Source organism: Strigops habroptila, chromosome 8 (assembly GCF_004027225.2).
Source record: "Strigops habroptila isolate Jane chromosome 8, bStrHab1.2.pri, whole genome shotgun sequence".
NCBI classification, from domain to species: Eukaryota; Metazoa; Chordata; class Aves; order Psittaciformes; family Psittacidae; genus Strigops; species Strigops habroptila.
This window is the reverse complement of record NC_044284.2, coordinates 40,960,883-40,987,652: the sequence shown is the minus strand read 5'-3', so window position 1 is coordinate 40,987,652 and position 26,770 is coordinate 40,960,883. Positions and strand designations below refer to the sequence as shown.

Genomic DNA, 26,770 nt, shown 5'->3' with positions numbered 1-26,770 from the left:
TATGCAAACTTCAATAAGATTTTTAAGAAACTTACTTCAGTAACAGGGAATTTCTAAAATTATATTCTGCTTCACCTCTCAGCCTTGTATAACCAAAGTCATAACAAGAAGTTTAGCTTTACAGGTGGAAGACTATTAATACAACCTCACAAGAACTGCAGTTGTGTTTGTATAGCACCTAACCAGTACAGTTCTCAAATGCGACTTGGGAAACTCTAGGCATCGCTCCAAAATCAACACACACACACGCGTGTGCACACACAGAGAAACAAATTAAAATACTTGTGGTTGAAAGGTGACATACAAAAAAAGTGAAAAAAAAGGTATTACACATGACCTGATATACAACTACATTTCTCATTTTTTCTGTTCTGCTAGAATAAGTTTCTTAAAAAATAGAAAGAATAATCAGAAACATCATATAGTCACATTTGATTGCTATGCTACCTAGACTACATAAGCTGTCCCAAACCTAATTCTCATGTCCAAACAGACCTTAAAAAACCCAAACTTACTGAAGTCTTCCATAGAAAGTAAATCATGCTTACTAATTGTAATTCAGGAAATCTACTGTGAGGAGGCACCTGCAATATTATGCAGGATTTTATAAACCAATGTATTTGTAGGATAATCTTTCTAAATAACTTGCTCAATTAAGCACCGATTTTTGTTCTTCTAGCTACATCAAGAACTCTTTTGTAGAGAGCTGTTGTCTAAATTTATTTGATGCATTTCTGTGAAGTCCAAAGTAATTTTGAAAGCATACTAGGATAATTCTCTTCCAAATGTAATTTTCACATCCTTTGTAAAGAAATCAAAAATACCAGTGAATGCAAACAAAACACATTTAAGTGCTGGCTGACTATTGACAGAACTCAGCATTCCTCACAGAGCCTAATCTCTGTGGCTTTTGCTACTTCTAACACCAGTCAGATGTTATCAAATATTCTGATACCTACCCAAAATCATCACACACAGTTTTAACATTTTCCATGTGTATGGAGACTTCATGCACTTAACAACTGGAACTGTTTCTTATTAAGTGAACATCAAGAATTGAATGCGACATTCTGTTGAACATTCTTCTAGACTATAAATGGTTCATTTTTCCTGTTGTACCCAGCCAGGCTGCCCCTTTTATTCCCAGCAACACAAATAGAGTTTTATCAGCCTGAAAGAATCTTTCTTCTAAATGAAGCCCAGTACTGTAATAACTTGAAAGGCATCTTTAGGCAGTGTAGTAAAAATGTTTGATTTGTAATTGCCTGCTGAACTCTTGCACAGTCTGTTGCCATATGGTACCCTCCCTTCTACTGGCAAACAATCTTTCCTTGTTCCTAACTTCTCAGCTTCCCTACCCCCTCCTCTTCTGGAGGGTATGGATAGGAAATCCGAAGGAGGAGTTTCTTCTGCTCTCAGTGTGCTCGTGGTGACATCATACGTGGGCTGAACGTCTAAGTTGAGTGTGTGTTTGTTTAAAAAAAACACTGTCCAGAAGTGATGTATATGGAATCTGGGTCAGCTGTAGCTGGTTAGTGCACTTCTGCATGTGAGAGTAAAACACCGCAATTTCAAAAAACCTTTCTTTCTCTCGTCTGGAATAACACATACTGGAACATTACTTTTTCCTTTTTTTTTTTTTTTAATTATTAGTTAGCTTGGTTACTGTATGGAGAAACTCAATTCCTCAGTACAGCTTGGACCTAACAGAGGAAGACAAAAGCAGTTTTCAACTCCAACTGCAGATTAACAATCCACAGCATCGGGTAATATAGAAGAAAAAGCAACTTGGCCTCTGGATTTTCCATCTACCACAGAAGCAAATCAGCTGGAAGCCTTTTTTTCTTGGTAAGTTTTAAAGTTATTCTTACTTGCAAGTTTAATTTTGAGCTGTTTGTGAATTCTACATACGTCTCCCTCAACATGCAAGCGTGTGAAGAAACAAATCTCTCTCAGCCTGAGAAAAGTCTGACAACTAAAATATAAAACTCACTTTTGTGGCATTTGGTAGACTTTGGAAACTTGGAAAGAATTAAAAAGGACTCTGCATAAGAGCAGAGACTAAATCATTCGAGTTGTAAGAAAGAACAAACTGCAGTTGTTTAGCTGTAAACAACTCCCATAGATTTTGATACCTAATGTTACAGAATACTACCCTATTCTTTGCTAAGCATGTAATTTGGGTATTGTGAACATATTAATGTGAAATTCTAATCCTACCAGAAAGCAAAAGCCAGAAATCCTATCTATTTCAGGGAAGCTGGATTTCACCCAAAACCAGAGCATAGACCTAGCCTTACCAGAACTAGAAAATGGATACCTCAATAAAACCACTGTAAAAAGTCTCAAGTAAATCAATGCACATCTGTAAGTAGCAAGCATTGCATATCGTTTCCACTAAATTTTTATTTATGATACTTCTGAGCAATACAAGTAGTCAGAGATGTACAACCAATCAAGAAAGCAGTCATATGTTGATTCAGAATATAATCAAGTTTGTAGCAGAAACAATCATGCAGCTGAAAATCCAAAAATATTGCTGCAGCAGGCACAGGCACTAATTCCTTCCTTTAATATTTTGTGGAAATATGGTGAAGTTAATTATACCTCAGTTGAACAGCAGTTTGTTTCTAAATAAAGATTCATTTCTTACACATGAAATTCAACATAAAAGGCAACACTATATTAAGTGGAAAATAGAGGGTTTTGTTATAGTTCTTTGGAGGGTGGCGAGGAAAAGGCAAAGGATGCAGTTGCACATCAAAGGTTAAAACAAAAATATTGTTTACAAACAGAAGACAAAATTACAGACAAAAAACCCTGAGAACTGCTAATACTTGTCGTTTTTTTGCCTTTCTTCATGCTGACTTTGAAATTAAAATATGGTAAATAATCCAGAACAATGGAAAAGAATTTAAGTTACAAATTTGTATTAACAAACTCTCAGAAATGTCTGACACATTAAGTAAGAATGAAGGGGTGGTACTAAAAGAAGAGACAGAGTGTTACAGAAAGCAAACTTAATTAAGATTTAGTAGCTAAGTCTGAAACAGTCTTCACAAACAAGAAAGATGTATCCTTTCCAAGTTCTTGAGCCCTTTTTCTTACTATCTTTTTGTGCTTCTTTTTATATTAAAGAGATCAATCTAAACAACAACAAAAAAATCCCATTTGAAGCCTACATAGTATGCCTTGGATACCAGTCTCTATTCATTCATGATTAGCCAAGGTTTTGATTTATGCTGCTCAGAACAATTCCCAAATCTTTCACAAACGAAAACAGCTGAGTCAATAATTTTAAAGCAATAAAATGGCTGCGTGCAAAGTTTTAACTCTCTCTCCTTTCCTGTCTTCTAACTTTAGAGTTTGAATTTTGAAACGCTTATCTTAGAACAAGTAACACAATACTAATATTATGCTGTTGCCATAAGAATGACCTAAAGTATGATGTAAAAATATGCCATTTTTTATGCCAAGTTTTACAGGAACTTACTTCAAAGAATGGAAATTCTGAGCCCTTAAACTTTTGCCAGTAACTACATTGCTTTATCAGGTCTTAATTATTGTTTTACTGGGCTTCGTTTGTTTTTTCGTAACATGCCCTATTAGTCTGGTCCTTAAAATTTATACACCAATGAACTAAGTAAAAATTTCCTATAACAAACATTACTAGATGCTTAATGCCCTCAGTATGATTTACAAAGAATTCTGAAGCCCCTAAATAACACATTTCTGGATGCAAAATGCAACACTGCATTATACCTGTTTGTTAAAATAGTGCAAACATATACAATAGCTGCAAACAAATGTAAAGGAACCCTCACATTAAAAAAAAAAAAAAAAAACCCTTCACCAAAAAACTGGGAATGTTAAGGTATTTTTCTGTGTTTTCAGAATATCTGGTATGGCAAGATTCATAAATCTCTTCTACAGAGAATTTCTAAGCCTATATCATTTTAAAATGTGACATATTTTTAACAACTACTTCAAAAGCCCCTGAAGATGTTTAGATTGCCTTTCCTAGAAGGAATCAGATTCTTGTTAATCTCAGAGAAACACAATTCTGTGACTCAATACATCATGTATCTACCAAAAACCAAGAACATATTATTCCTGGATCCCAGTCAATACAATAGAAAATAACCCTGTTATTTCAGCAGAGGTAGAGTGACTTGCTGGAAAAACGCTTGTTTATATAGGGAAAAGTAACTTACTGAAGTACATCGTATATCAAAAATCCATGGGAACGTTTCTCCTACAATAAGTGTTTTCCCCACTGATGTGGGGAATGTTAAGGACTGTTAGGGACTCAGTTACTTCTTCAAGCTAAGTCCACAAAAATCTCCACTTACTCTGTATAGAGTTAGGGAAACATAGATGGTTCTATTGATTTTAGCTGCTTAGACACTTAACAGAAAAAGAAGTATGCCCAACATCAATAACAGAGCTTTCAGATTAACTGGTATCATGTTCAGAGGATCTTTCTCAGTATATATCTACTTTCTTAAAAAACCCTGTTTGCTGCTTCTCCTCCTGCTTTACATGTTCATAAATGCAGGTTTATAAGGGAGGGCACTGTTGGTATTTATCATTTGACCATATTTTTATTCAGAACATTTGTTAAAAGAATATGTAAATATATACAAAGATATGCTTTCCATACAAAGGGAATCTTATATTCACATTTACTTGCAGCACTTCCATTATATTCAGTTATAACAAACTATATTGCCCTGTCTTTGTCAGTTCTGGAAGAACAGATTCTAATTTGTTTTGTGAGTCTCCAAATTCTACATTTCACTGAATGCGAGAGTCCAGTAGTACAATAAAGAACAAATAGTTTGTTGTGTAGAAAGCAAAAAACTGCCAAATATATACTAGCTTCCACAATTCCTCATCCCTGCAACCTAAATAATTAAGTGATACAGTATGTTTGGGGGTAACACAGCTGTGTTCTAACAGTTTTTGGTGAAAGATAAAACTAGTAGTTACTAGTTTATTTTGGTATTTTAAATTGGAATTTTGTTCCTTTAAACACTTTTAAAAGTAATAAAGACTGATTATGGAAACAAGGTTGGGTTGGGTTTCCCCCCCCCTTTTTTGTTTGTTTTGGGGTTTGTTGGGGGGTTTTTTTGTGTGTGTGTTTTCATAGGGATCAGTCTGGAAGAAGAAAGAAATGGGAAGAAAAGGAATGCCATTAAAATGTAAAATAGTATTGAAGCCATGTCTACAGCTCTGAGTATTTCTGACAAGATGCTGAAGTTTGTGTAGCTATGACTAGTTGCACATTTCCTCCTGCACAAGCAATAAGAGATCAGCATGCCAGAACAGACATAATGCAATTTCTACAGAAATCTGGGACCTAAAAGTGGGTAACAGAAACACAACAGAACCAAGTGTAGAGACAGTCTATTCTAATTTTAAAACTATGACAGTTCATAAAGAGTTAAATAATGTATTTTAAAGCCATAGTATCTATAAAACAATCTCCCTTGCTTATTTTCCCAGGTCTGCATTCAGGTATTTCAGCAGCCCCACTCACTACAAGCAACTCCAGATTTGCAGGAAGGGTTTGAGACTCTGGTTCTGTCTAAACTTATCCTTGAGTCTCAATCACTTTAGCTTGTTATAGTTATGACACTACCTAAACATATGAACCTGGCCATATGTGACATAATGCATTGGATTAAAACACCTTATACTATTCCCCAACTCTAATATTTCTCACTTTTAGGTCTTACACATTAGGCTATCATTCTGTAATATTTTGGATAAACAGTTTATATTTTTTTAAGCTGCTTGCCCAGAACATCAGGAAATTTTTTGAGCAGTATTTTCATTTCCTTCTAAGCTGATTAAAACTCCAGGTAAATATCTTCCTCAGAACCTATTCTTGTATAACAAGTTAGGCAGTAAGCTGCTCAAACATACCAAACAACATCATAAGATGTTTAACTTTTTCAACATCAAAATTTCCATGGAAGCATACATGTTCCCTTACCAAGCAGGGCCTCAGAAGGAACCCATCCCTGCTTATCTGAATGTCTCAGTTTAAGACAAGACATTTAATTATTTCAAAGTTCTACGGCATGATCTTATGCAGCTGTTGCATTTGGTCATGCTATGTTAAACCTTTTTATTAATTTTATGGTCTGACAGCACATATATAGACACAAAACTTCCAACTTTAACACATAAGCATAAAAGTTCAAAATGAACACACAAAATGTTAAAAGAAATATGCAGAAAGCAGACTGCAGCAGAATACATGGCCAGAAAATGGGCAGCATTGCAAAATGTTTCATTTAGTTTTAATGTATTTATATATACGTATAATTATATATATATAATGTATATGTAGGGGAAAAACGTGCTGCTGTGGGGAAACTCCCAACCATTCATTATTTCAGTAACTGTGTAGGGTCCTTAAAAACTACTAAAAACTAGAGTGTTATTCACCTTTTTGGACTATGAAGTAGCTGATATGTACTGTGAAAATAGTAAAATACTGGACTTGTACTATGGCTTCAAACTTAACCATATACCATGAAGTCACCTTCCTGCATCTGCAAACGTTGAACATAAGAGTATTGAAAAATAATTTAGGTGATGTGAAGAGGTATCAACTTCAGACAATTAGTTCAGCTCATCCTTCTCAAGTTAGAAACCACACGGACCTGTTTTCCATGTATTTACCATGATTCATGTGGAAATTTAACCTAATGAACTTCCTACTCTGAACATTGTTCAAGTGATTAGTATTTTAAATATATGAAATTACGAAAGAATAATACACAGTTCTGGAGAAAAGTGATACTTTTTCCTACTTAAAAAAGAAACAACAACAACAACAAACAAAAAAAAACAAAACCAAAAACCACCCAGAACCAAACACAGAGAAAGAGCAACAAAACTTTGAACCAAGTTCTTTTTCCTGGGGACAAAAAGAAAAAAACAACAAAAAACCCCAAACTCACAAACCCCCAAAAATCAAAAAAAAAAAAACACCCCCCCCCCAAAAAAACTTACCAATAGGTACCAAAATACTTATTACGACATGCTAACAGTAAAACAAAACCACACAGAAAGGACTATAGAAATATAAACTCTATCAAAATTTTTATGTATCCTCTCCATTTATGTAGGGCGAGAAATGACTTCCAGTTATGTGTTAGAAAGCAAGTGTTTTCTTACCCTCACAGAAGTAGGGCTTGCGATACAACAGCCAAACAAAAAGTTATGTTTTAGGCGACGGTGAACATTTGATCAAGATCACTAGCTATAATTCCTGACTGCATGCACATCATGGTCTGAAGTTTGCAACCGCTGCCCTTAGTGAAGCCAAAAATGAAAACTTGATAAGTTTACTCTAAGGTTGAGAAGACACCATCAGTAGAATTAACATTAAAGCCAGTAACAGAACTGGAAGAAGTGACTTGACACAAAAGTCACCTTATCGTTTGTAAATGTGAATGTAAAAGAAGCGTTACAGGTCTGCTTCTACTTCACGGTGACTGTTTCAGGATTGCCAAATGCACTTGAACTTGGCAGGAACAACATGAAAATTAACTTTCTCTGGTTTTACTTTATTTCTTTTTGTAACTATACAAAGGCCACTGTACAAGGCCTCCTAGGACCGCTAACAGTAGTCTGGAAAGGAAAGCCAGATCAATGGCTGAGATAAGAGCAGAAATCTGCTTGACAAAGCAAATAAAACATGCAAAATGAGAGTTTGTTTTTTTCTGTTTGGTTGGTTGGTTTGGGGGGTTTTTTTGTTTTTTCTTCTTCCTTAAGTACTATCTTTGTTCATCATATCAAATATTTAGCAAATAAAGCTAAAAAACATGTCTCAAATCATTCTTGGATCTTTATCACTGCATTTTAATTCTTTACACAAAGTTAAAAGAAACCTATTATTTTCTTTAAAAACACTTCAGTATGGTATTTATAGTGATAACAGACCTGATACTTCAGTGTTATTTGGATAAAAATACTCACAGATACAAAAATAGTGTGCCAACAATTTCAAATGTTCATCTCAAAAGGCAACTAAGTAGGGACACATGCAGAGCAAACAGTGTTATAGGCTTTCCTTACAAATCTAGTGTTACTTGAATATATAATTTTTTCAGTGTTTAAAGACAACTATTTTACACCCATCTCCTGCCTAACACTAACACCCAAAAGTAGTGCTAGATATTTGTGCATTTTTCAAGTCTACTTACATCTGTGTATAAATTTGAAAAATGTGTGTATGTATGAATAGGTATGTATGTAGTATTTAACAAATTATACATCTATATGTATATATAAAGTCAAAAGAGGACCAGAAAGGCTTATGTAAATTCCCATATTTATATATTTTTGACAATACTATCACTGTCTTTTTACTTCCCTTCCATGAAGATATTCTGCAAGCACTTTATATGTTCTACAACCTTGTGCGTTTAATTGCAGTCAAATTTATAATGAAAGCATAATACAGACTATAAGCAGAATATTGTTTCTGAAAATTTATCCATTGCATTTATCCATTCGGTACTAAATCCAGTACCAAAATTTTAGGGTTTCCTGCTCAAAACAGAAAGCTACTCTTTGAAGCTAATCTAATGGACTCTAACTCCAAGTAACAGATTGCAAAGACCTGTCTACATACATGTAAGCATGGCAAACCAATCAGTTTAGGCAGCTTAAGCAGTACAGGAACCTTAGTTATTTAATGATTTTGGTTTTTATCTATTCAACAGTCTCTTCTGACAGTCATTATACTTGCTTTAAAATGAAGATATTTAAATGGACTTTGGGTGTCCTATTGTTCCTGCTGTTGTCTATTGGGCGCTGTACAGAACAATCTACGTCAAATAAAACATCCCAACGGAGGCATCCTCGTTCAGCAGACAGCGGAGAGGAAGGGAAGAAATGTGGTTACACATTCTTGGTCCCAGAACAAAAAATCACAGGGCCAATTTGCGTGAATACTAATGGACCAGGTACTGGTAACAGAAAAGATGAAGTCACAAGAATGGACATAGAGAACTTGAAGGATGTGCTGTCCAAGCAAAAGCGGGAGATTGACATTTTGCAGTTGGTAGTGGATGTGGATGGAAACATTGTGAATGAAGTAAAATTACTGAGGAAAGAAAGTCGTAACATGAACTCTCGGGTCACCCAACTCTATATGCAACTCTTGCATGAGATTATTCGAAAACGTGATAACTCACTTGAGCTTTCCCAACTGGAAAACAAAGTCCTTAACGTTACAACAGAAATGTTGAAGATGGCAACAAAATACAAGGAGCTTGAAGTAAAATATGCAGCATTGACTGATCTTGTAAATAATCAGTCTGTGACCATCTCCCTGCTGGAAGAGCAGTGCTTGCGAATCTTCTCGCGACAGGACACCCATGGGTCTCCACCTCTTGTTCAAGTTGTGCCACAGCACATTCCTAACAGCCAACCATACACTCCCATTCTTCTGGGAGGTAATGAGATACAGCGAGACCCAGGTTACCCTAGAGACAGAGATGTAAGACCACCACCTGATCCAGCTACTTCTCCTACAAAGAGTCCTTTCAGAGTACCACCACTGGCTTTAATAAATGAGGGTGAGTTACCTATCACTATTTATGTAACCTAAGATTTCTCTATTTCAGAGGGAAACTGTCCTGGCTATAGAAATGGAATGCAGAATTTAAGAAGTATCTGATACAGCTAGCCCTTGCTCCTGATTCTGATTTTCTCCCCCTGCCCCAAGCAAAGATTTAGTTTGCCAAAGTCTACTTGTTAAGATATAGCTGCATAAGATGAATTTGTTGAAATAGTTGATACTCAGAAATTCGACCTGAAGAAATTAAGCCTCTGAGCCACAAAGTATTGAGGTTTCTGTCTTCAGCTGGGTTTGAGTTATGGGAATTAAAATTCAATATTAGCATATACTTTCATACTTTCTAGTATTTAGTCCTGTTTCTCTGAAGATGCCTACTAGCTATGTGATAAAGTAACTGGCAATGGTGAATAAGATGAAGTATCTCATCTTCAATAAAGGAAGTAATTTTAAGTAGTTGTCCTTTATACTTACACATATACATTTGCCAGAAGTTAATCCTGCTAGAAGGATTTCTATTCTGAGCTGTTTTAAATTAACATCTAATTCCACCAACACAGCTGTGCAAGAGGTCTCTTATAAGATAAGTCTGAAAGGATAACTGCACTCAACTTTAAAAATTTAAAATAAGTAACTACATTGCCAGTAATTTGATGTCAGTAGGGGTTGGCAAGTTAAACTAGTAGCATAAATATTATGAAAATACATTCAAGAGACTGTGTCCCATCTTCATGTGTCACATTCGTCAGGTTAAAAAAGGAAACAAAACTAGTGATAAGAAAATTAACTACTACTGAGCTGCCCTAAACTCTATCATGATTCTTACTTTAGTAAAATTTTTACACAACTGCAATTAAAAAAAACCTAATGATTCAGAAAAATAGGTTCTTCTCAGACATCCGTTCAAGTGCTTGCTTTTGGCTTCTGTTAGCTTGCACAGCAAGAGAGTTTGGGGGAGGAGTGTGTGTGTGTGTGTGTGTGTGTGTGTGTGCGCGCGCGCGTGTTGGGTTTGGGTTGGCTTTTTTAGCTTTCAAATTGCCTTTAGTCACAGTTGGAAGTTCAGCTTGGTTCCTAAAATGATTACAAACGTTCATTTGGGACTGTTCTACAGCATTACAAACAACTAGCTGCTGTTATAAAGAACAACTATTTTTATTCAGGGTCTACAAAAAATTCCGGCACAAACCCAAGTAACATGCCAGATGTCATGAGAATTTAAATCTCATATCATGCCACAAAGCAAACAGCTAATATAAAGGCGCTATGTTAATGTCTGGTCAAACAGCAAAACTGTAATCCTAAAAAACCCCAGCAACTTCCTGTTTCCCATAAAACCCATGCTTCAAGGTTTTGTTATAAACGCATCTTTTTCTCCCTCAATATACACCTGCTGTACATACAAAATGAATAGCACTATTTTCCTCCAAATTATCTACCATGGTTTTCACTACCCCCTTTAACCGTAAAAGTTCAGAGTTTGAAACAATTTCTGCAAAGGAACACAAAGAAATCTTAGGCAATTTATTTTAATATTATTCAACTTCCTTTATCTAATGCTAGATTCCCGAGTTTGAAGTTTAAGTGTTTCTTGCAGTGCTTTGGGGAAATGAAGGTTCAGAATTGCTACAACTGATAGAGCATCAGTCATCAAAACCAAAACTTCTAAACTGCAATACAAAGCCCAGTTATTATTTCTGATTTCTTAAATTAAGCGCATTTAATGGTGCACAGAACCAAAATTGTCTATGTCACAGAAAAATTAATTTTCCAGTTAAAAGATGGTGACTATTTATAACGTATGAAGATGTCAAGTAAGACCAATGAGAACAGCCCCATTTAGAAACAGGTCTGTCAGGCTTGGTTATGACAGGATAAACAACTGGCTCTAGAAACTGAGGAAGAATAATGTTCCTGTGAATTATAGTTTTCACAGTTCTCTTAGTCCTTGGAATAATAGCCAGTGTCCCAAAATTTTACTGCCACTACGTTGCAAAAAGCAGCTTTAAGCAGACAAATTACTTGAAAGTTACACACAGCCCTCACTCTGCTGCTAATACCTCTCCATTAACAACTTTTTTTTTTTTTTTTTTTAAATACGTGCCCAATTTTATTTTGGAATTTTCCTCTATTATTGCCAAAAAAATCCTCTGTATGAAGCTTTAAATAAGCACAGCTTCTTTATCATCTGCTCAAGGTAACATCTGGCATCTTAAAGAGGATTCAGTCATCATTTTATTAAGCTTCCAACTTAAAATATTTAATCCCTTTCCTTCTCGACTACATTTAATTTACAATAGAGTATGATCTGTACTAAATCATAAGTCAAAACCACAATTTTAGAAATGTAATATTTAACAGATCTTCTCAGAGAATCTCTAATTTGTAGCTGTCTCAGCAACTTAGAGTTTACACAGACTGTTACAAAAGACTAGATATGCATGAGATACTTATTCCTTGCATAAGTGACAATATTTTAAACAGAAAAATTAAGCTTTTTTCATTAGCCACAGCGTCCACTCCTACCAGCACTGTGGAGAATGTTACACTGCTTCACAAATCTCAGTATTTTCACTGAACAAGAAATGGATCAGTTTTTACATCATGAACTTAAAATAATCACATATAACAAAAGAACTTCTCAAAAGGGATTCGAGGCTATACACCAAAAGTTATGTGATTTCTTGGAGTTCCTTACACTGAGAGCAGAAGTCTGTTACCTCTACTCCGACATTAACTTGTGGTAATCACATAGTCAAACCTGAGCATCAAAGAGCAGACAAGATGCATCCTGTGACCTCAATGCCAGCTGAAATTCAGAAGTGATCAAAGTGTATTATTATATAACCAGGCTAGCACAATTCTGTCTGCCTTAAAAACTACTTAGAATCACTCCAAACATCTGCTTGGGTGTCTCATGGAAAAATGAGCCCCCAATTCCTCCCCCAGTAGAAATCATGTGAATTAATACACAGCAGATCTAATTGAACTATTCTTAATATTCAGTGAACATTATAATAAACACTACTTTCTTGCTTACACTTTTTCTAATGCAACAATTGCTTTAAAATAACACTTCTAGAACCACCTCCCTGTTCAGTTATACAGCATCCAAATTTACTTTACACAGCTCAAAGAAAGGGAATGAGACCCAACTTAGTCGAGGAAACTATCTATCCACTGGACAAGCTTTGCAATGTGCACAATCTATGTGGAAATTTTAATTGTGAGCAAGAGAAAAATCCCTCACAGACCAAAACTACAGCATTTCTTTCCTAAGCTACTACTGCATGCACTGCAAGAACGACAAAAGCATTGATAAATACTGACAGTACAGTACGCAGCAGTACTTGCAATGGCTTAATGCCTGCTGCCTTCCTGGTAGCACTGTCACAGCCAGAAGCTCCAAGTAGTCACCTTCATTAGACGCACAAGCTTTTTGCACTCTAATATGAAATACTTTATGGATTTCTGCTAATTACACTCTTATCCAAATGGCAACTTTCAATCTTAATCTGCAGTGAAGGTCACTTTCACTCAACCTCCACTTTTGATTAAAGAATAAACTCAATAACTGTCTTTTATACTTCTTTGCACATTAGCTTTGTCTCTGACTGATGAGTTTTCTCTAAACTTCCAAGCAGATTCGAGAAAAGGAACCTCCTAAAATGAGAGGAAAGCTGTAGGTAATTTAAGTTCAGATTTACTGAGTATGAGTTTTCAAACACACTTAGGGCACTGACCACTAACTAGCCATCAGAACACACCCTGCTTTTCATTAGTAAATACCCAGTCTCTAAATCAACTCAAGTAATGATAAAGGAACATAAATCCTTTTCTAAAAGGTAGAAAATAAAAATACTACCAAAAATTGAGAGGCAAACTGGGCAAAATTTTCACAAATATGTAAGCTGCATGCTTCTTGCAAAATAATCAGATGCTCTTCTATAAGTACTATTTGTAAAACCACTACTCACACGGTCTAAAATAGAGCTTTCGAGCAGCACTGTCAACGGCAACAGTATTTTTGTAGAATCACAGCCCTGAAAAAAGTATGTGAGCCCTTTTAGCTGCTCAAAAGGGCTTCTCCATTGCTCGCATATTTGCTTGATCGGTATCCATATACACATATAACATCAGGATGACACACGAAACTTTAAAAGATTCCTATCCCCAGTTAACAGGCTGATCCTATAACTGGGTAAGTACATAAAGGCAAAAAATTTATGCAACATAAGAATACTCTTACATTAAATTCCATGTCTGTAGACTTTGGCAGTAAATATTTCTTACAGCAGCTCTAGTACTATTTACGTACTGGGAGGGTGCATGTGTGTCCTTCATATGTTTTGGGTTTATTTTAAACTTCCACTAGTTTCAAATGGATACACCAGTACTCATGTACGTTTATTCAGATGAGAGCACAATGAAGTAAACTGACATTTACCTTTTACAAAAGGTAAAGAGAGAAGAAGAAAGGTAAAGGAAAAAACAGTGAAAATCATAATGCACTTACATATCAAAGTCAGTGTACAGATCTGACACAATAGATGAAGTTAAAAAAATAGGTGTTGGTAACCAAAGTCATTATCTGTTCAGCAAAATCAAGTTAATATATATGGAATATTGATGTGTTTATTTATATACACACAACTAATATAAGACAGTAACTTTTTACACTGTTTTCCATGGTAGTTTTATCTTAATTACTGACTTTCCATTACCATTACAAAATATGCTTGAACAATGTCCCCTGCACAGCCAAGCTTGAATGCTTACAGTATTTCTTTCAAAAAGGTCCATTCAAAGACTGCCAACAAGCCAAGGAAGCTGGGCATTCCAACAGCGGGATTTATATGATTAAACCCGAAAATAGTAATGAGCCAATGCAACTATGGTGCGAGAACAGCCTCGACCCTGGAGGATGGGCAGTTATTCAAAAGAGGACAGACGGATCTGTCAACTTTTTCAGGAACTGGGACAGTTACAAGGTAAGTTCTGGAATGCAGAAAATCAGCTACTTCATTTCACTGACATCTATCGCAGTCAAGATGATGTGAACATTTCAAATGCAATTCTTCATTGCAAACCTTTGCAGTGAATGACAAACACTGAGGAATTGCAAATAGATAGCTGCTGAAGTTAGACAGTAAAATTAATTTTATCAACAAAGTTAACTAAAAAGAGTGGTCATCCCTCAGAGGTAAATATGTTTCAGTGGGAATGTCCTTTTTCATTCAATGCATTACTGAACTCTGTATGAACTTACTTCTGAAATAGCCTGCATTTGTAATGCACAACACAACTGGGGAGACATATTATTCTAGACAGTGACTGGGAAGTAGTTTATTACAAAGACCTAACTAAACACATTTTTATTAACACACTGAGAACTACAGCAAATACTTTAAAAGCTTAATTGTCTCCCTTATGAATAAGCAGTCTCAGCCAGTGGAATTATTCATTAAAGCACATTAACAGATTTGTGGGATCAGGTCCTCAACTTGAAAAAGTTCCTAATGATGTATTAAAGGAAATACTTTCTACCTGTAAAGTTAAGTTAAAAATCTGAAGATGTATGTGAAGGGGAATACATTCTTATGTGTTACTGTGATATTATGCAGGCATAATGGCTAGGATGACAAACACATGCTGCTTTGAAGTAATTACATGATAGACAAGAAATCTAGAAGTCCATTTGGTTGGGTTTGGTTAATAAAAACGTACTGATTTCATACATATAAGACAGTTTTTCCCTATGATGTTGTGCTCACTACACTCTGTAGTGAATCTACAATTGCCATGCGCATTGTATCAGAAGAGAGAACTGTGCCACATTTAACTCAAGTGGTAATCTTAAAATAGTACCATATATACAAAGAAACTGACAAAAAACTACAATGATGATTTTCACTTTTTGCATTCTTGGAATTTAATGATTTAAATGTTAATCATTTAGTAGCAGTTATTCAAAGTCTACTTCTCAGAAAAGCAGGTGGTTGTGTTTGGGTTGGTTTTTTGTTTGTTTGGGTTTGTTTTGGGTTGTTTTGGTTGGTTGTTTTTTTAATGTTATGAGGCAGTTACAGAGTGCCTTATAAATTAACCATGATCATTTTCAACAAAATGCAAAGAAAATGTAGAAGAGTGTATAACTGGTGATAATCACTCAAGCTTGGGCAAATTTGCCCCCAAGAGATTTCTCATTAAATTGCAGTGGCTGAAGATTTACCTGATTTCAAGTACCTGAAGGTGCACCTCTGTGACCGGGTTTAAACGAAAGCCTGCAACATTGACAACAGAGGTCTCTGATGCCCACATTTCTGCTGCTTTCCTGATCTCTCTGTGGCTGCACAGCTACAATGTTGACACAAGGGAAGCACTGCAAACGTGGCCATGAGCCAGGACAAAAGCACTGCTACCATGTTTGGCAGCAGCATGATGCTAGATCAGCTCAAGCCACTCGTGAAACTGCAGCCTGAATTAGGAGCCTAGACTGTTTATTTGCTGGAGAGAGACTTCCTCAGGAAGTGATTCGAAGCAGGAAATCAACTGTAGGTCCTACCTAATCAATGACCTGAGAACAAGGGTAGGAAGACCCCAGAGACTAGGAAGCATAACGGATTGCTGTGGTGGGTGATGTATCTCCTTTAGCTGCAACACCAAATATTAACAACACTGGTTTACTCAAGTGTCCTGGGTTCAGCTGAAACCACGACACTCGGACAAGAAACAACAGATATGAAATATCATTTCACAGCTACTGTACTGGTAGTTTATGACTTGAAAGGACAGACATTTCATATTTCTAAATCTAGTAAAGAGCACAGATGAATTTTGTGATTAAATTTACAGTAAAAAAACAAAACTAGTTGTATTAAAAAGGCAACAGAAAGTCATTTACCTTGAACACTGAAACTGCTGGTATCATAAATACGTTTTCCACCCTGGAAATATACCCCCCTAGATTTCATTATTCATATATTCTTACAGATCCCCTTCGCTTTATCAAGAAGCTTCTGTTTGTATTGTTTCAGCTTCCCTATTCTCTCTCCCTTTACCTTAAAAAGAGGGCGTCACAGAAAACAAACAGTTTTGCCACCTTTACTGATTCTGGCAGTACCTCAGGCAGCTAGCAGTCCAACTGAATAAATGGCCAAGTGCAGCAAAATAAAGCCTTTAAATGCATGGGTTTAGTAGTCATTCAGAAGCTTAAAAAAGGCTTTCAGTACCGTAGTTCCACCGGCTTGGAATACTCCTGCTGATGAGTGTTTGACAAACAATAAAAACAAGCTAACACCACTTCTGATCTTCTTTTGCACAGAAAGGATTTGGAAACATAGATGGAGAGTACTGGCTGGGACTAGAAAATATTTACATGCTTACCAACCAGGATAATTACAGACTATTGATTGAATTAGAGGACTGGAGCAACAAGAAGGTTTATGCAGAATACAGCAGTTTCCGCCTGGAACCTGAAAGTGAATTCTACAGGCTACGCTTAGGCACATACCAAGGAAACGCAGGCGATTCCATGATATGGCATAACGGAAAGCAATTTACAACACTGGACAGAGACAGGGATATGTATTCAGGTAAGGAAACTGGTATATACGTGTGAAGAAAATACAAAAGATTATACCTGTGATATAATCTAAGATTTAAAAAATGAAATACAAAAAAGTATGTAAATTCTGATATACTATCTCTATTGAAAGATGCTTCAAATTGATTATCTGAAGGGGGCTGACAAGGATGCTGGGGAGGGACTCTTCATTAGGGACTGTAGTGGTAGGACAAGGGGTAACGGGTTCAAACTTCAACACAGGAAGTTCAGGTTAGATGTAAGGAAGAAGTTCTTTACTGTGAGGGTGGTGAGGCACTGGAACAAGTTGCCCAAGGAAGTGGTGAATGCTCCATCCCCGGCAGTGTTCAAGGCCAGACTGGACAGAGCCTTGGGTGACATGGTTTAGTGTGTGGCGTCCCTGCCCATGGGAGGGGGGTTGGAACTAGATGACCTTAAAGGTCCTTACCAACCCAAACTAGTCTATAATTCTATTCTATGATTAAGACAGAAATCACGTTGACAGGGCCCCTGCAAGCCTCTGCACCATTCAGAAATTCAAATTCTATCATCCCCATTGCAAGCACGTTTGAGCAAGCTTTTTATTTAGCTCAATGACATCCTTATCACTTGCATGTGACTCTGCAGTCAGAATACCCATCCAAGTGATCTCTGAGAGTAGTGCTGTGGCCACATAATAATGGAATTATTTTATTACCACGAACTAAAGCCTCTGAGCAGCAGAAAAGGAGCTGCAATTGTGCACTGGCGTAGTTATGTACCAATACTTGAGAAATGGGCAGATCACTTTGTTTCATTCTCTTCGAAGGACAGTTTTTTGTTCATTTCCACTCTCTTCCTCCAGCTTTCCTCTTAAAGCCTTATCAGTAAAAGAAAGGTTGGGGAGTGCAATACTTCAAGCTGCATTTTTTTTCAGCTGTCAATAACCATAAGGCTGGACAAATCTTGCAAACTCTTAAACAAGCCTGTAACAGTAAATACACAAGTTACAAGCAACTCTTTGTGGAACTGTGGTCCTGCGTGTTGCTTGGGACTGTATGAACTCACATTGCTTTCATTGAAGTATTTCTAAACAGTACATATTCCAAGTTCCTTGAACGTTAGCTCATGGATAAGCACTGCTGGTAGTCTAAGAGTTGGTCTCCTTAGTGTTCAGCTGACACATTAAATAATATGTCAATAATCCTCTCTGCAGGCAATGGTTGCTGTTACAGCAGAATTTATAATCTAGGTAGAAGCAGTAATTGATATGGCCACAACAGGTCATAAAGTACTTCAAAGTTCCCTCCAAGAATAAGCCAGAACATGAAAGCATTTGCTAATCTCCATTTCTCCTCTTTCATGCTGAAGTTCACCCATTTCTTTCTGTCCCACAGGCAACTGTGCTCATTTTCACAAAGGCGGCTGGTGGTACAATGCGTGTGCCCACTCTAACCTTAATGGGGTGTGGTACAGAGGAGGCCACTACAGGAGCAAGTATCAGGATGGAGTATTTTGGGCTGAGTACCGGGGAGGTTCCTACTCCTTGAAAGCAGTTCAAATGATGATAAGACCTATAGACTGAGAAGGAGTATCCCACAGTGCTCAAGTGATCACGCATAAACTTCTCAGAGCTTGAGTTCCAGAAAAATAAAATGTTACTTTTTAATCATTATTTTGCACAATCTGCTCCTGCAAAAAGCAGGTCTACAGTTTTCCTGTCTTTTTTTCCCTGCTGTGTTCGCCTCTCCTTTTTTTAGAAACCTTTTCTACTGTGACAGACGGTGTTTTTTTTTAAACACACATTCACAAAAGCAGATGTTTATGCTTGCAAAGCATATTTATCTTTGTTCAAGTCCAGCATACTTTATGCAAACAGTCATTAAAGCTGGTTAAAAAAATCCAGATATATGACAAGATATAAGCTTTTTCACTTAAAAAGCTTATGCTTTTTTCAGGTTAACTCAACCCTTAAATGTAAATATGTGAAATGACATTGTCTTGCTTTAATGTGTAAATTGATTAGTTATTTAACAATTTATTTAAAAATGTTGGCATTACTTTCAATGAAAATCTGACTTTATATTACTGGTTTAGGTTTAAGATTTACTCCAAGAAGCTACACAAAAATTGAAAATATTCTAGCTTTGCCAGCAGAGGGATTTTTGCAACAAATAATCATTTCAATATGAAGTGGTGAATTAAATATAAAATGTAAGATTTCTTAGTCATGTAGAGAATTCCTTAGGATCTGCATATCCTACCTTCTCTGTAAAACACTTAGGCAAATTGTTCCTAACATAAGAAAAATTAATTGTATATAATTACTGATCAGCTTAAGACAACCAAATTGCTTAGTACTTTTTTTTTTTTTTACTTTCAACCTCAATATTCAAAGATCCTAATTAAACAAAGTATTTCTTGATGCTTTGAACTTAAATAGCAAAATGAAAAGTCCTGATATTAAAATCAGGACTTGACACTTGGGAGACCTCTCCTCTGTTCCAATTAGGAGTGATTGAGGTCTGAACAAGTGTTCACACATACTAATTAAGAGAAGGATCAAGTCACTGAACATTAGAAGTTTTCCTCCAAGACAGCTTTCTGCTGACATAATAAAAGAAAGGTTAGAAATCAGCTCCAAGGGTATTCTTCCTGACACCCCAAACTTGGGCTGCTCTTAGAAGATACACATTTCCTTTCCTCTACATGTATATAAAACTTTTGATAATGTCTATATTAAATTTTCTACCTTCTATATAGCAAATTTCCACTGAAATTAACATGTAATTTAAGAAATTGGTTAGAAAATGTTTTTCCACCCTTTAACAAAAGTCGTACCACACTTCATCAAAACAAGATACTTCCAAAACCATAAACAAAATGTTTGCTTTAGGTACCAGAGTCTCCAAAACCAAAGCTTTCTTTCTAGTATATAAAATTTAATAATTGTACTTAGTCACACAGCTTACCTAGTTTAATTTGATATTACACAAAACCTAATTATGCTGTTCTGAACTGTAACCAATGTATTTGTTTGGCACCTCGTATGTACCTTCAGGATTTTAAAGAACTTTGCCCCTATTTAACATAAGAAACCCTAACAGCTAAAAGAATAATAATATTGTGATGGTAAATTAGTTGATATCAATTGCTATACAAAATCTCATTTGTAATTTAGAGGAGAGAAAATAGCATTCTGCTTTCAAAACACATTCCCTGGAGCAGATAAAGCTTCATTGACAATACAGGGCTGCAAGGGTTGTAGTTAAATTTTTGGATGGAGATCAAAGCCAACAACTCTCACCAATATTTAACTGGGGTTGCAGGGGTGGTTGGGTAGGTGGGGAATCAGTCCCAGTATGTTCCATTCCTAAATACCAAGAATTTTATCTGACACAAATGTTTAAGATAATTATGAAATTGTTCTTCATATAAGGAATATTTGTTTGTTACAAATATTGTACAGACCTCATGAAGTAATCTATAAAAATGCTTTTTAATTGCAAATGCTTAAAATTCAGACTATTTATAACCTGGGTTTTTTTTTTTGTTTTTTTTTTTTTTTTTTTTTTTACAGTATCTGGACAGAAAAGCAGTTCAGGTAAATTTAAAAGCTGAAAATGCCCTCCAAAACATTCCTTTAATGAACACTTCTGACAGCTTTAGTTCATTCAACCGATAGATTTCCTCTCCTTGGAAGAGATCTTATTTTACCACAAGGATCTCTTGCCTGCTACAAAAACAGTGGTTGTTTATTCAGTACAGTCAGTGAAAGGTATAATTTGCAGAAACCCAAAAGTAAAATTAGCTTGCACTCAGCCTTTAAATTAAATCTTATATATTAGGCATGTAAAAAGTGAGACTTCCCCAATTTAAAGCTGTAGGATGACGTTAACTAAACATTATTACAAAATAAACCCAGAAAGCTCAAACTGTACACATGCTGTGCTATTGAAAGAGAAGACTTAATTGTTAGTTGCTGATTTAAGATTACAAGGAGGGAAAGCATAGCAACTCTTTTTCAGGTTGGTTCACACTCTGTACAATAATTTACTACTTTCAAATGCTTATAACTCTATTAGTTCTCAGCTTTCGGGTTGAATTTCCTAAGCAGGGTAAATGACTAAAAGTTCAATGTTTTCACTCACACTTTTTTTAGAAAAGTTTATCAAAAGATGTTGCAGCATCCCTCAAGCTTCTTGCACTGGACACTCAGCAGCAGCCTGGGAAGGATATAATTTTCACCATTCTTGTCCTATCAGTCCAAACTTAACCAAACAGACCTTGAAAAAGTTTAACCTCTACTAAATCTGAAACACAGTTTTCACATATATTTCCAAAGTCTGTTGCAAGCATTACCACTGAAGTAGCTGAATATTCATCAGATGAATACTTCAGTAACCTGTTTTCAGCTTTTCTGTTTCTGGATATAACTCCCGAAAAACAGCTATAAGAACGTATTTCACAAGGTAATACTGCTTAGTTAAATAAAAATCTTACTTCTCAAGAAGTGGCTCAATTGTTTCATTGTGCAATCTCAAATTAATCAAAACTCCATAAGACTCCCTATAAGAATGGGGTTTTATTCTAAGGCAAAATATAGCATTTGTTTGACTACTTTAGTTGGCCCAGTGATAGAAAAGTGACAACATGTCCCACACTGTGTAATGAGAGCCAAATGCTGAACATTTTCATTGGTGTGGTACAGCTCTTAGCCTTGCACACTGACGATGTGCTGCTCTCATTTGCATTTCTAGAAGTCTGAAATCACATCACACCTATTGCTGCAAGGAACTGAAAAATATTTTTATTTCTCCCCCTAGTTAAACGTGGAAGGACATCTTTACCTTGACCACAGTGAGCGAGCTGTGGTAATAAGAAAACAATTTGTACTTCTACTTTTCCCTTCCCATTGCAAAGACTACACACAAAAAACCCCCCACCTTATTTAAGTTTTACCTTTGAATGTTAAGACGGTTGTGAAAAAACTCCACACCCACATTTGATATTTGGTTGCATAAGGGTAAACCCAGTAACCTCTAAATGGTAAAGCATTCATCCTTGAAACCGCAGATGAAATTCCTTTATATGCTCATTTTCCCTATGACCTTCCAAACAGGGTTCTTCACGACGAGTGCCAGTACTTCTCCAGAGGGGATTTGCAATGGCAAATATAACTGTGTGGCAGGCTTGATTCTCTGCACTCTTCTAAAAAGCACTTTAGGGGAGCATGACAACTGCAGGATCTCCACATCTACAGTGAAGAAAGCCCCCCACCCACCCCCTCTTTTACCCTGAGAGGTAATGGACCCTATAATTAATGTCCCTCCCTGGCACACCCCACCGTCACAATCTCAAACTGCAGACTTTTAGGTAGATTTTTCTACACATTTTAAACCAGGAACAGCATTATGATTTTATACCAGCAACAGCAGAAAAAGATCCTTTCAGAAATTATAACCTGGTAATCTTAAAATAGTAATACAAGCAAATTAAGTTACTTCTGTTCCATATGACTCTTGCATTAGTAAAAATGCCTTGAGAAAGAACTTTTAGGGATAATACTCCCGCATATCTACTCAGGTCTTACTGGAGAGTAAAGCTTGGATCAAATGAGAATATTGGACTCAACAGCCAATCTTCTGAGATAGATCCAGATTTATCATGACTGTAGTTTCAAGGAAATTTTGCTCTTTTTGCTGATTATTTAAACATTACAAGATTAATTTTAGCAGGAATGCACTAGTAGGTATGCTATTCCCCTGGAGATTTAAAAAAAGGCTTGAAGATATTCTCCATATCATCAGTAAGAATTGATATAATTTGAAACCAGGTCACAACACGTTCTTTAACCACAGCAGCTCACAGCAAAGAGCATTTCTTTCTTTTTAAGTAAAAAAGAAATATACATTTCACTTCAACAAACTATCAAAAGTCAAAGCCTATTCTAATACAAAAGCTGGGCAAGAAGTTGCTAATATATTAAGGAAAACATCTGTAATGGAACAAAACTTTAAACATCGTTTTCCAACATTTCACCCTTTTTTTAACATACACTTGCACATAGTAATGCAGTATTTTTAAAGTAACAGACAAATACACCAAAGCATAAAGATTTCTCTGTACAACAGCAAGTATCAGAAGACCATAATGGCAAGGGTCAGAGTATAATGAGATTTCAAAAAATCTGACAGCAGGTTGGCTTGGAAGTTTTATAACCAGCAAGAAAACAATTTGAGCCTGGCTTCATATTTCAAAAATCATGGCATATAGGTAAAAAACATCTGGAAAGCTAGAAACTGCATTCCAGAACCATATACAGTGCATATATGCTATACATGTACACATGATGAGAAAGCTACAAAATTACGTGTTTAATCACATCACATGCTTGGCTTCTTTTTTGCCCCTTTTAATTCAGGCCTAATTTTAATAGCTATGTCAACAAACAGGGTAGCATATGACAGTATACCACACCAGCAATTTTCACACCTGACCTTCAGACAAAATATGCTCATGATGCTTCTACCATTCTAGGCACAAATAATTACCAACATCTGAATACCTGAAATTACAGGAAATTAACAACTGTAAAGATGATGTTGAAACTGATGGATGTTTCTGGGAGGGATGTAACAGGGAAGTAAAAAGTGAAGACAGAATGAGGAATTCTATAGGACTGACTACCTGTCACTAAAATTATTATTGGTTCTCTACAGCAATGGGTTTTTTCTATTTAAGTATAAAGCATGTAAAATTCAACCAATTTCACAAAACCTGAATATATGCATTTTAGAAGCATCATTCTAGAGTCTAACATCAATGATGGTATTGTCATTCATATCAAGCTATGAAGCTACCGAAATAGTATTGTGTTGGGCACACAGCTCACAGCATAAAGACAACTGTCAAGTTATTAATGTGAAGAAGTTAATAGCCCAGCTGAGTAAAGGAAGTATCAAACTTCAGGAACAAGGAGATTACAGTTTAATAAGCCTCAGTGACCACAAAAAGGTCATCCTGAATTTAGGTGTAAGAGCAACTTACATCTGCAAAAATATCAACTATTTTTTTTGTCTTGAAAAGCAAAAAATTGGGTAAACATTTCCTTAATTTTATCAACATCTTATGATACCAAAGAAAAGTTATATTGGGAAAAAAAAAAGGCAAAAAAAAAAAAAAAGCACACTGATCACTTTAACCAAACTAATCTGAGACGTTAAGTAAAACTAGATTATCTTGGCAACAAAAGCAATACATATTAAACACATTTACCTAGCTTTCAGATACGGAAGAATGTCATTTACTCATAATTATTCCATAAAGCTGAGTCAGTCACAACAACGCACTTTCTCTTGTCACCTTAGTATAACTAAATGCAGCAATTTTATCATGTTCCAAAGCCCAAGATCTACATATATTTATCTCAGAGGTTGGTGATTTATACCTTCTCATAAATTAAAAGCCATCATTACTATAACAGTCAGGTATTTATCACTAAGAGTGCTAGCAGGCATAACAATTTAAGTACTTCTCCAGAAGTCCATTAATGTATCTATGAAACATATAGGAAAATAACTTCCTAGAAAACTGATACTGTATGTAAAATCTGAAGTGTTTGTAAGGTTTAAGAGGTGTTTTCTTTCTGAAGCTAATGAAGTTAGCTCTTGTCAAATACAGAGAATCCATAATCAGCTGGTGGTTATAGATTCTTTACTGAAGTATTCAAATAGTTTCATGAATGCTTAAAAGACAGTGTTTAGTTTGTGTAAGTACTGGAGAAGCATGTTTGTCATTAGTGTTTCCCACTAGCAACACTTCAACTTACCTAAATAGGGAATACAAGGAGTCATCTTCAAGCTGCTGATATAGTCTCTAAGCCTTTTGTAATTATCTTCTTTACTCATAACATACTCCAACTTTTCAAATGTGGCTTTATCCTTCCGACTCAATAACTGGGGGAAAAAAAACAAAACCAAACCAAAACACAACACAAAAGGCAAAATCAGATGAGCTTAAGATTGATCATTATGATTTCTCTTCACCCTTATAAGCACGGATTCCCATCTCTACCCCCCACTGTTGTATTTAGAAAACAAATCAATAACTGCTTTAAAATTACAGCATTTAGTCTTTAACGATGAGTATTTGAAGAGTTTACAAAGAAAAGTTGCTATTTGGTTGTTAAATTTAAACTATCTTTTGAAAAAAATTAATCAGGTAAAACTTTGGTGTCCTGGAGGATCCTTCTGAAATAATACAAGTTACCAAAAGACTATTAACTTACAGAAAGTTACACAGGCCTTTTCTGCTCCTCATTCCACCCCTCAGCTGGGGTAAACCACGACATAAGTTAACATTTCTTTGTCAGAAAGACTGAGAAATTTTGTGCTAATCCTGCTTCAAAAAAAACCCCAAAGCCCCACAAAACCCCAAATTCCAAAATATGTTCTTACTCTTGTTTTGAGAGCTCTCTCAACAAATAATTTTCCAAAGAACAAAGCAATAGCATTAATATCTGATAAGTATCTTTCAACAATAATTTTAAAAACAATGAATGCAGATGTACATATCCACATACTTGAGGGTCTGGAAAAAGAAATTGCGAAAAGTTGTTTTTAAAACATCTAGCTGAACTAGTGCTGCAATATCACCTGAAAGGCTTCATTTCAATTCATAGTCGGAATTTAAAGAAGGGTGTAAGATGTTCCTGCTGAATATTTTGGCAGAAGACGCAGTGTTCTAGTCCCAGTCACAATTTTTCCCCTATATGATATCCAATAGTGCAAAAATTACAAGGGTCAGATCACCAAATTCTTAGCACATATTCTCTTTTCTCTTTCAGTTAAAGAACATACGTGAACATGATAGAAGTGTCCCTTCTGCAAATGCACTAGTGAATTCTTTTTACTTACATTTCCTATCTCCTTATCTTCATTAGCATAGCTAACACACTAAACTCTGGCTTTCAGAAGAAAGTCACTTCTAAAAAAAGTGAACTGTTTCCCAAGACATACTGATCTCTGACATTCCAGCATAATTTACATCCTTCATTTTGGTTCCAATATTCAGATGAACAGCATCCCCTGTTCATTAAAACTGCAGGCATCTGCCAATTCCAGGACAAGGAAACAGTAGACAGGCATGAATTCTTTCCAGCCAGTGGAACACAACATTTATCTTTTGAAGTTTATCTCTTCAAAGATGGCTCCAGTTTAATCAGCCTACATTAGCATCCCTTTAATAATACTCTAAAATATTCTGCCGCCATTTGGTGTCTGGAAGACTTTTGTATTTTGCAGACTGGAAGGTAAGACAAGACTAACAGATATAGTAATGACCTAAATTCAGGCTTGAATGAAATTAATTTTATTTTCTGTAAAACGTGATGATATGCACAATCTTGTTCAAGTCTGATACATCATTTCAGGCCCTTTGAACAACCTCTAAACAAGCTGACCCTGTATGACTTTCCCGTGTCCTCATGGCGCAATTCATATCACACCTCCACTTTCTGCATTAATACAGAAAAGTACAGAGGATCTGACAATATTAAAAGGGTTTCTGTGAAAGCAAGTAATGACCCAGCTGTTATTTCTTCAGTT

At 35.8% G+C, this 26,770-nt stretch overlaps 2 protein-coding genes across 6 annotated transcripts in view; one reads left to right on the top strand and one right to left on the bottom strand.

Moving 5' to 3' along the window:
- Positions 1-26,770, bottom strand: part of RALGPS2 (Ral GEF with PH domain and SH3 binding motif 2) — a 130,513-nt gene that overhangs the window by 35,932 nt on the left and 67,811 nt on the right. For all 5 annotated transcript variants that reach the window (XM_030493818.1, XM_030493823.2, XM_030493819.1 and 2 more), the window contains one exon: positions 24,994-25,120. In XM_030493818.1, coding sequence (XP_030349678.1) covers positions 24,994-25,120 — 127 coding nt within the window. The remainder of the gene's footprint in view (positions 1-24,993; positions 25,121-26,770) is intronic.
- ANGPTL1 (angiopoietin like 1) lies at positions 1,435-22,329 on the top strand. Its single transcript, XM_030493824.1, has 5 exons — positions 1,435-1,848; positions 8,748-9,605; positions 14,399-14,592; positions 16,923-17,193; positions 18,560-22,329. Exons 2-5 carry the CDS (start codon positions 8,780-8,782, stop codon positions 18,745-18,747), a joined length of 1,479 nt encoding a protein of 492 aa, XP_030349684.1. The 5' UTR covers positions 1,435-1,848; positions 8,748-8,779; the 3' UTR covers positions 18,748-22,329.